The sequence below is a fragment of the Xiphophorus couchianus genome, chromosome 16 (assembly GCF_001444195.1).
Source record: "Xiphophorus couchianus chromosome 16, X_couchianus-1.0, whole genome shotgun sequence".
In the NCBI taxonomy this organism is placed as follows: Eukaryota; Metazoa; Chordata; class Actinopteri; order Cyprinodontiformes; family Poeciliidae; genus Xiphophorus; species Xiphophorus couchianus.
Genome location: NC_040243.1, coordinates 18,704,399 through 18,712,878, shown reverse-complemented (window position 1 = coordinate 18,712,878; position 8,480 = coordinate 18,704,399). Strand labels below are relative to the sequence as shown.

The following is an 8,480-nucleotide window of genomic DNA, read 5'->3' as shown; positions in this document are numbered from 1 at the left end:
GTTCATAAGAGGAATATACGTATGAGGGCAGTAGGAAAAGCCAGGAACTGATAAGTCATTTACATTTTGTTAATGTAAACAAAAGAGCAGCAATTAAAAAAAAACAATCTTTAAATTGGTCTGAAGAAAATGATGTTTGAAAACTGCACCAAAAGGATCATTGCATACATAAAATGTAAAAGTGATTTTTCTCTTTTTTTTTTCTCCATAGATGCTGCTAGTGCTTTGCTTCCAAGCGGTCTGAGGTTTGGCTCTCCGGCTCTGTCCTCCAGAGGTTTGGTAGAGGAAATCTTCAAAAAAGTGTCACGTTTTATCCAGAGATGGTAAGCTTCAGCAGTAAAAAGGAGACCTTCACCACAACAAGCATTATTTAAGTATAAGGTTCGCCGTACTTTCTCCCTGCAGGTATTGAGCTGACTTTGGAAGTGCAGAGAAGTCTGGACCCCAAGGCCAACTTGAAGGAGTTCGTCCAGGCGCTGGCTCGGGGAGGGAAGTTCCAGCAGCGGGTGTCAGAGGTCAGGGTGGAGGTGGAGGCCTTCGCTGGGCAGTTCCCCATGCCGGGCCTTCCTGAACTGCAGACACTCAGGCTGGGTCACTGCTCAAATCCAAACACTCGATTATGTCTTTAAAACAGGTGGTGGCCATTTTTTCCCTTTGTCATTTTGCACAGGTGAAGGTTCGGTTGTTGGCCTTATGTGGATAAGAAATCATGTTGGGGATGAAGCAGTGAGGGGATCCACAACCAAATTGGACTGATATTCCCATTCACCGGTTGTTGTCTTTACATGTTGTTTTGTACCAGTTTAATTTTATGACTGATTTTTATTTCAGGTACAAAAATTATCCGTCTGTTATGGAATGTTTTCTAGCCACATGTGTGTCATTTTTTGCTTCTTTACTAATTATTTCAATCACACTTTTCATAATCTACTGCTAGTCTACAGTAGGTGAACTGGGTAACATGATTACGGGTTTCTCTCACACTATATAATAGTCGACTCGCTCAAGCAGTAATCCAAACCACAATTAGCTGAACAGGGTTGGATACAAAATTTTATGTGTAGCTATTTTATTTATTTGGCATAGAGACAAGCTTAAATGTTGTAGCAAAAATGTTTCACACTGCAGCTATAAAGACGGTGCAATTGAAGAAATCCCTAATATTATGTCACTTCTGAATTGTTTTCACAGTTATGACGTGTTGACAAGCCACTTCAGGAAATAATGCAATGTAATATTTTAAAAAAAAAGAAAATTCTGGATGTAAATAATGCAAAAGAATTTCACAAATAAACCAATATTGTTGCAATCTTTAAATAAATAAAAAATAAAAACACGCAAGTGTTAGTTTTTAAAAAAATATGAAAACATATTTAGGTACTTATGTTGTAAGTGTTAGATTTAAAGAAATTTGAATTGTGAAAAAAAAATAACGATTTCACTTATTCTTTTAACTTCAGGTCAGAAGACGTTATCGAAAAAATATGTAACATTTATCATAATTGCAGCTTATTTATGTGCTGGTGATTTTCTATAACAGAAAGATCTTACGCTAAAAGAAAAGGTAAAGAGAAATACAGTTTGTAAATAGCCTATGTATTTACATACTTATCAAAGCATTTTAGCTTGGGTCAACATTTAAAATTGTGACAACTTCTGTGATATATTTGATTGTTTCCACTGTTGTAAAATACTTTTTGAAAATCTCGATAATCTACCAGAAATGAAAACATCTCGTGAGGGATGATCAGTAACAACTCGCGCATCGATTAGCGCTGTCTGTCTGCTGCTGGTGCGCGCGCGCCTCCTCACACGGAGCGAGAAGCCGTCCGATAATAAAAACACCGACAGCTACGAGCCATGTTCATGTTTCCAGGCTGTTTTTGACACACCGAAGCTACACACCAAAACATCGTCGATGGTTTGCGGTCGTTATTCGCTCGTCGGTTAGCCTAGCTAACCCTTTTAGCTGCCAGAGACTGGTTAGCTTGCTAGCTAACAGGGTTCGGTTGCAGGTTAGCTCAACGGAAAACTAACCGTACAGTTGTTTTGAGTTTGAAAGTTGCAAACCGACGCAGACATGCAGGAGTTACTGGCCAACGTGGATCACATCAAGTTTGACCTGGAGTTTGCTGTGGAGCAGCAGCTCGGAGCGCAGCCTCTACCTTTCCCTGGCATGGATAGTAAGTGCCGCTGTTGCTAACCGCTGCTAGCCGCTCTGTATGAACCGCTGGAGGAGCTAGCAGACCCTAAACTTCAGTGGACGCACATGTTCTCTTTAGCTTTCTATTAACCGTGTGATGATATGTGTCTGCTTTCAGAGTCCGGGTCAGCTGTGTGTGAGTTCTTCATGAGGGGAACTTGTATGAAAGGTAAAGAAACCGCAGGTGTTGTGTTCGCAGCTCGGCTACCATTAAAAGACCTCTGTTCAGAAATCTAATCTCAGCAGCTCTTATCTTTTAACAGCAGTTGTGTTAAATGGTCTAGATCTAAAATCCTTCTTGGATCATTTATAAAATATAGAAAAAAAAACTGAATAAAGAGTAAAAATACCGTACAGTGAGGGCAAAATTTCAACACAGATACAGTATAGTTTATATGGAAAGGTGAACTTCACTACAACGGAATGTGCAACGGATTTGGTTCATTTAAAATGTACAAAATGTGCGTGTCAAATTTAAACATCAAAAAGGCAGACTTAACATTTACTGACAGTAAAAGCTGAGCAACAGTAAAGTTGCACAGATGCCACGGATATATAAAAAATGGACTAAAATGTTTTGTAAATATGCCTGTAGGGGAAAATAAGCAAACAATTTTATTGTTCTGAGGATGATACTATAGACTTATTAGTAGAACAGTTAGGGTTGAAATAATTTTTTTCCCAATCGTTTCTGCGTGATGAGTTGTAATCCCTCGGGTTGCATTTTGCAGGCGGGATGTGTCCATTCCGTCACATCAGCGGAGAGAAGACGGTGGTGTGTAAACACTGGCTCAGAGGCCTGTGCAAGAAGGGAGACCAGTGCGAGTTTCTCCACGAGTACGACATGACGAAGATGCCTGAATGCTACTTCTACTCGAAATTCGGTTGGTTCGCGCTCGCGTTTCAATTGTACTTGACCCGGGGTGGTCGGTCACCAACCGTTTGATGCCAATGAGTGCGTTTCAACCCTCAGGAGAGTGTAGCAACAAGGAGTGTCCCTTCCTGCACATTGATCCAGAGTCAAAGATCAAAGACTGTCCGTGGTACGACCGAGGATTCTGTAAACATGGTGAGGTCCAGTTGTCCCTTGGAGAACTTTTGGTACTTTTCACATCCATCCATCCATTTTCTTACACCCTAGTGGGCTCAGAAGGGGTGCTGGTGCCTGTACTTTTCACATTACAACCACAAATGTTAGTGTGTTTTATTGTGAATATGAGTGATAGACCAACACAAAATCTCACACAATTATGAAAGAGATGTGAAACAAAAGCTGGAGAGATTCCCAGCTCCTGTGTGATAGTTTGTTGACAGGACAACTATTAGTTAGGGTGGGAGATCCGCCACCTACAGAGGACTGGTTTAAATCAAAACAGAGTTCAGATCTAAATCCTGTTGAGAGTCTCGTGGGAGACTCTCAACAGACTAAATGTGTCCTGATGTCCTGACTAAATGTGTAAATACTCGTGAGATGTGAAGATGCTTGCAGAGTGCCCAGAAATCTTGACGTTATTTTATAGATGTCTCCTCTAATTTTGTGTGACTCTTTCCTGCCACAGGTCCCGATTGCAGACACAGACACACACGGCGGGTAATCTGTGTAAACTACCTGGTGGGCTTCTGTCCTGAAGGGAAAGCCTGTAAATTTATGCAGTAAGTCCACCACTTTGTTACAGTTTTACAGCTATCACATATTTTTTCCTTTTAAATAAAGATTACATTTCATTAAAAAAAAAAAGAGTGTTTTCTTGGATACATATTTTCAAATCTGACTGTTTTATAGACTTAAAAGGTAACATATATATTTTTTCTAACAGTCCTCGGTTTGAGCTGCCAATGGGAACGTCCGAACAGCCTCCTCTGCCACAACAAGCACAAATTCAGACCAAGGTAACGTGATGCATACACGAATATACACTCGCTTGTTGGAAAGCCTGCAGTAAAACAGTTGGGCTAATATCCAGCTTTAAATGGCAGACGCCTGACTCTTTGTGGCTTCACTAAACCCATCTGACTCTTGCTTCACCTCGTTTGTTCGCTGCTGCTGTTGTTGATTTGCCAGAGTTTGTTTCTTGTTGCAGGCTGCGTCTGTCAACCGCTCATCGCTCTCTCTCATCCAGCTGACCAACACCAGTCCCATCCAGCGGCCGCAGAACAACATCAACTCTGGAGTTCAGCAGAACCACATGTCCGTCAACAGAGGGCCTCGGCCTCTGGACCAGGTCACCTGCTATAAGGTGAGGCGTCACATTGAATCTCCTTGTGGCGAAAAATGTAATTAGGATAACTTATAGTGTCTTGTATGAATAACTGATTCAGGGACTAGGATGGACCTTTTGGGTTTTATAATAAAATTTGAATGTTAAAACTTTGTCCGCATATGAAGAGTTTTACGCCTTTTCCAACTCTTGAGCGATATGAATTTTGAATATTTAAAGTAGGGCTGAAACAATTAATCAATAAAATAATCGTTATAAATTATTATAATTAAATAATACATCAATGAAAGATTAAAACCAATATCTAAGAAAATAAATCAAAAATCAAATTATTAATCCAAAAACAGATTAGTAGACAGTATTTTTTAGCAGCAGATGCATCCTTTGCAACAAATGAACCAAACACTAGATGCATGCTGTTACTGCATTTTTGGCAGTAAAATGTTTTTCTTTAAAAAAAAACCCAACAAAAACATAATTGAGCTATTTGCATCCTTAACACGTTTCTAAAAGGCTCAAGTGGTTAAATGGAAAATCTGCAGAATGTGTCAGTTTATTTTTTTTAAACATTAAAATGATTAATTATTAAAATAAAGGTTAGTTGCAGCCCTGATTTAATCACTGAACCTTTTGTTTTGTCTGTCGGCAGTGTGGAGAGAAGGGCCACTACGCCAACAAATGTAATAAGGGTCACCTTGCCTTCCTGAGCGGACAGTAGCCTTCAGCCTCCAGGGTTTAAATCCAACATGGACACCAGGTGCCCCGGACGTCACAGCGGCTGAAGGCAGGGCGCCTCCGAGACCGCCGGCTTCTCCACATGGAGGTGGAGCCAGCCACAAGGAGAAACGGGCAGCGTGAACTCCAAACTAAATTACTCCCGTTTACTGCCACATGGAAAAAAAACACCACCGAATGAGTTAAGGACATAAACAGATTTACGTTGCAGAAGAGAAAAGGGCTGATGTACAACATTCAAATCTTTTTTTTTTTACTTTACTGGACATACAACTTTGTAAAACGGAGGAATTAAACAAATGAAGACAGTCCTGTTAACATCCATACGAGCGCATTATCATCATTTTGTTACTGTACATCTCAGGCCACATGACTGCACCAGCATTCTGCTGCCCTAACGTCTTGACTGCAGAGTAACAAACAGCGGCAGCAGGAACCAGGCCGCCTCTACCGCGGACGTCAGAGGCGGCCTCGGACCGAGCCTCGGCGGTACGGATCAGCCGGGGTGCTTTTGTTCACAGCCAACTGATGCAGTCAGGATTTATTGTCTGTACCAAATAAATGGCGTTTTTTGTCAAACCTCGAGGTGTTGCTGCACAGAAAACGACACTCTCGCATGTTTATATACTTTTTATTGGTCACAACAGTCACATATTACTAACACAATATAGCTGAGCATATAAAGAGCGAGGGGAGATGCTGGTTCCACCCCTGACGGTGTGATGGCTGCTGAAGGCGCTCAGTGGTACTTCCTCCAGCGGTCGTGCTCTGTTGGAAAATGAATGAAAGCAAAATATTAGTAGTAAATATTTTCATGTTGATGTATGAGAAATGTACAAGTTGCATTTTTCTTACTGAGGTGCTCATAACTCCACAGGTAGCTGATGGCCACGTATCCAAACAGAAACATGGCGACACCACCAATGCCTCCCTTCTTTACATTGATGTACTTGTTGTAGTACCTGTCATAGGCTGGAAAAGGACAGTTGAAAGTTAACTCTTTAAAAAAAAAAGAAAAAAAAAAGAAATTGGGCTGATAACATTAACCACTGATTGCAATATTTGGTAGGCAGAGGCCAAGTATTCAAACTGCCTTCCAAAAACACATTTGGCCAATTGGATGGATTACTAGGGAAGCTGGACTACTATTTATGAATATTGTAATGAAAATCTTAATATTTAACCCACATTTCCCTGACAATTTTCATCATTTTTCTAAACTACAATCAGGTCAGTCACTAAAATTATATATACATCCAAGTCAGGGCATCTGGTGCAGTGTAAGTTTGTAAGAGGCTTAACCTGGCGGGCCACCAGGCTAAGCATTGCTTAATTATTTGAGTATTTTTAAAATGTTTGCATTTTTTAAGACTTTATTGTTGGTGTTCAGGTGTTAATCTTTCAATAACACATAATTACTGTGTGCTGTGTTCAAATTTCCTGTCAACTTTAAACCTTTTTTAACTGAAAAACACGACGGGCCGCTGGATGAATGACGGCCATAGCGCCCTAACCACCGGGCTTGGCACGTTTTCTGGGGGAAACCTTGCATTACAGTGTCTACATGCAAAATGTACATGGGTGACATTTGAAATGTGCCAAATGTTTCATCTGAGCAGCTTTTTGCAACTGTTATATTGCAAATACTGGTATTACAAGAATGAGTGCGATTCAGTGTGTTGCACATCTTTACGTGGTCGGAGTAAGAAGTGATAAATGTGGGTCACAATTAACATACGTATGTTTTTTAAGATGCTTTGCACGTCCAGTGGTAACGCAAAGTTAAAAGTATGAATGCAAAACCACTGCGCCGTTGCTTATGACCCCCTAGACCGGATAAGAACTGGTACCGTGCAAAAAGTCAGACTAATTTCCTAAACTAAACATTTCCTTCTTGATGAAAATGGAGACGGATTCCTACAGATGAATGGGTGATACGGAGTCTGCTCCCGGTTAGCTCACCTCCGAAGACCCCTGCGACGAGTCCGGTCGGGGTCAAGTTTCGACCTGCGACCCACCTCGGCAACTCTCCCAGCTTCACATCCATCAGACGCTTCTCGACAACTGGAACTGATCAGAGGGGCGGACATGGCAACAAGGTAAGAAACGGCAGCATACTCAACTATTTTATTTTTCATAAAACCACATCCAAAACGTTAGCTTGGATCCAGTTTAGCTAACCTAAAAAGACGTTTATATATAACAAAACCGCGGTTAAAAGTGCGTCATCCCAACCAAAAGTAATTTTTTCGTGTGTTTTGTGACTATAAAGGCTGTCAGTTCATAGAAGTTGATATTTTAAATGGAGCTGCAGCTGACGCGCAAAGTCCTTGACGTGAGTCAAAGGATTCAGTGCGGCCTTCATGTCCGAAACACTCACACAGCGGAGTAAATCACCGCCGAAATGAGAAATTAACTAAAACAGCAACTGAAACAGTCGACATATGCACACAACAAAGCCTATAAAATATATTAAATAACGGTTAATACAGCAGAGGACACGCTAAGCTACCTGGTTTGTCCGCCATCTTGACCGGTACAGGAGGGGTTGCAGCGGGGAATGATGGGAATAAAAGTGGGAGATGCATTGTGGGACATGGAGTCGTAATTTGAGCCCATTTGAGTTCCCCATAAGCTACTGCGAACAATGATTTGTGTATTTTTGACCGTAAAATAAAATAAAATAAAATAAATATCGGAAAGCTTCTGAAAAGATGATGACTGTAAACAACAAAATATATCTAAGATACATTAGCTAAAGCAAATACATATATTAATTGATTAAAATGATTTTTATTTTCAGGCAAAGCGAACACAAGTATAAAATCTAACAAATCCGTCTGAGACAAAGAAGTTTAATCAAATAAATGGGTAAATAAAAGGATGTACATTTTGAGCCTGCAGCTTTTTACAGCATTAGGTAGAGGAGACACACGAAGAAAATTCAGCTTATAGCACTTTCATTGTAAAAAAAAAAACCCGGAAAAGCTTCTGTTATAGACATTTTTCCCCTGCCTGTTCGGTAGCTTGCGCAAAATTTTTTATAAAACATAAAAGTACCCTAGATAGGCTACATTGTCAACAAATTTGCCGTTTCCTCCAAGTCCACATGGTGTCAAAATATGTTTTTGAAATTTGCCAGAAATAAATTAACCACATTATATCAGCATCTTAGAAGTAATAACGTAGATAATAAGTCCATGTTATTTATGTCCTTTTTTCCCGAGGAGCAGTCAGTTACACATAAGAGCGAGAATATAGTTTCATTGAAATAAGTTGCAAATGTATTTTTTTAATTATTATTTTTATTTTTCTTATTTTTA

General features: G+C 40.1%; 2 protein-coding genes across 2 annotated transcripts; one reads left to right on the top strand and one right to left on the bottom strand.

Annotated features, from left to right (window-relative positions):
• Window positions 1-1,763: 1,763 nt before the first annotated feature.
• On the top strand, window positions 1,764-5,481 carry cpsf4 (cleavage and polyadenylation specific factor 4). Its single transcript, XM_028042925.1, has 8 exons — window positions 1,764-2,183; window positions 2,322-2,372; window positions 2,935-3,087; window positions 3,177-3,272; window positions 3,763-3,856; window positions 4,021-4,093; window positions 4,285-4,440; window positions 5,072-5,481. The coding sequence occupies exons 1-8, from the start codon at window positions 2,081-2,083 to the stop codon at window positions 5,138-5,140; spliced, it is 795 nt and encodes a 264-aa protein (XP_027898726.1). The 5' UTR covers window positions 1,764-2,080; the 3' UTR covers window positions 5,141-5,481.
• A 291-nt stretch (window positions 5,482-5,772) lies between these two features.
• On the bottom strand, window positions 5,773-7,807 carry atp5mf (ATP synthase membrane subunit f). Its single transcript, XM_028042926.1, has 4 exons — window positions 7,670-7,807; window positions 7,120-7,227; window positions 6,013-6,129; window positions 5,773-5,925 (listed from the first exon to the last, which is right to left on the bottom strand). The coding sequence occupies exons 1-4, from the start codon at window positions 7,743-7,745 to the stop codon at window positions 5,897-5,899; spliced, it is 330 nt and encodes a 109-aa protein (XP_027898727.1). The 5' UTR covers window positions 7,746-7,807; the 3' UTR covers window positions 5,773-5,896.
• Window positions 7,808-8,480: the final 673 nt, after the last annotated feature.

Coding starts and splice junctions, on each gene's coding strand:
- cpsf4 (XM_028042925.1), top strand. CDS start 2,081: ATGCAGGAGTTACTGGCCAACGTGGATCACATCAAGTTTGACCTGGAG. Junction 2,184..2,321: donor ACCTTTCCCTGGCATGGATA/GTAAGTGCCGCT, acceptor GTCTGCTTTCAG/AGTCCGGGTCAGCTGTGTGT. Junction 3,088..3,176: donor CTACTTCTACTCGAAATTCG/GTTGGTTCGCGC, acceptor TTCAACCCTCAG/GAGAGTGTAGCAACAAGGAG.
- atp5mf (XM_028042926.1), bottom strand. CDS start 7,745: ATGCATCTCCCACTTTTATTCCCATCATTCCCCGCTGCAACCCCTCCT. Junction 7,228..7,669: donor CAAGATGGCGGACAAACCAG/GTAGCTTAGCGT, acceptor CCCTCTGATCAG/TTCCAGTTGTCGAGAAGCGT. Junction 5,926..6,012: donor GTGGAGTTATGAGCACCTCA/GTAAGAAAAATG, acceptor ATTTTCCAACAG/AGCACGACCGCTGGAGGAAG.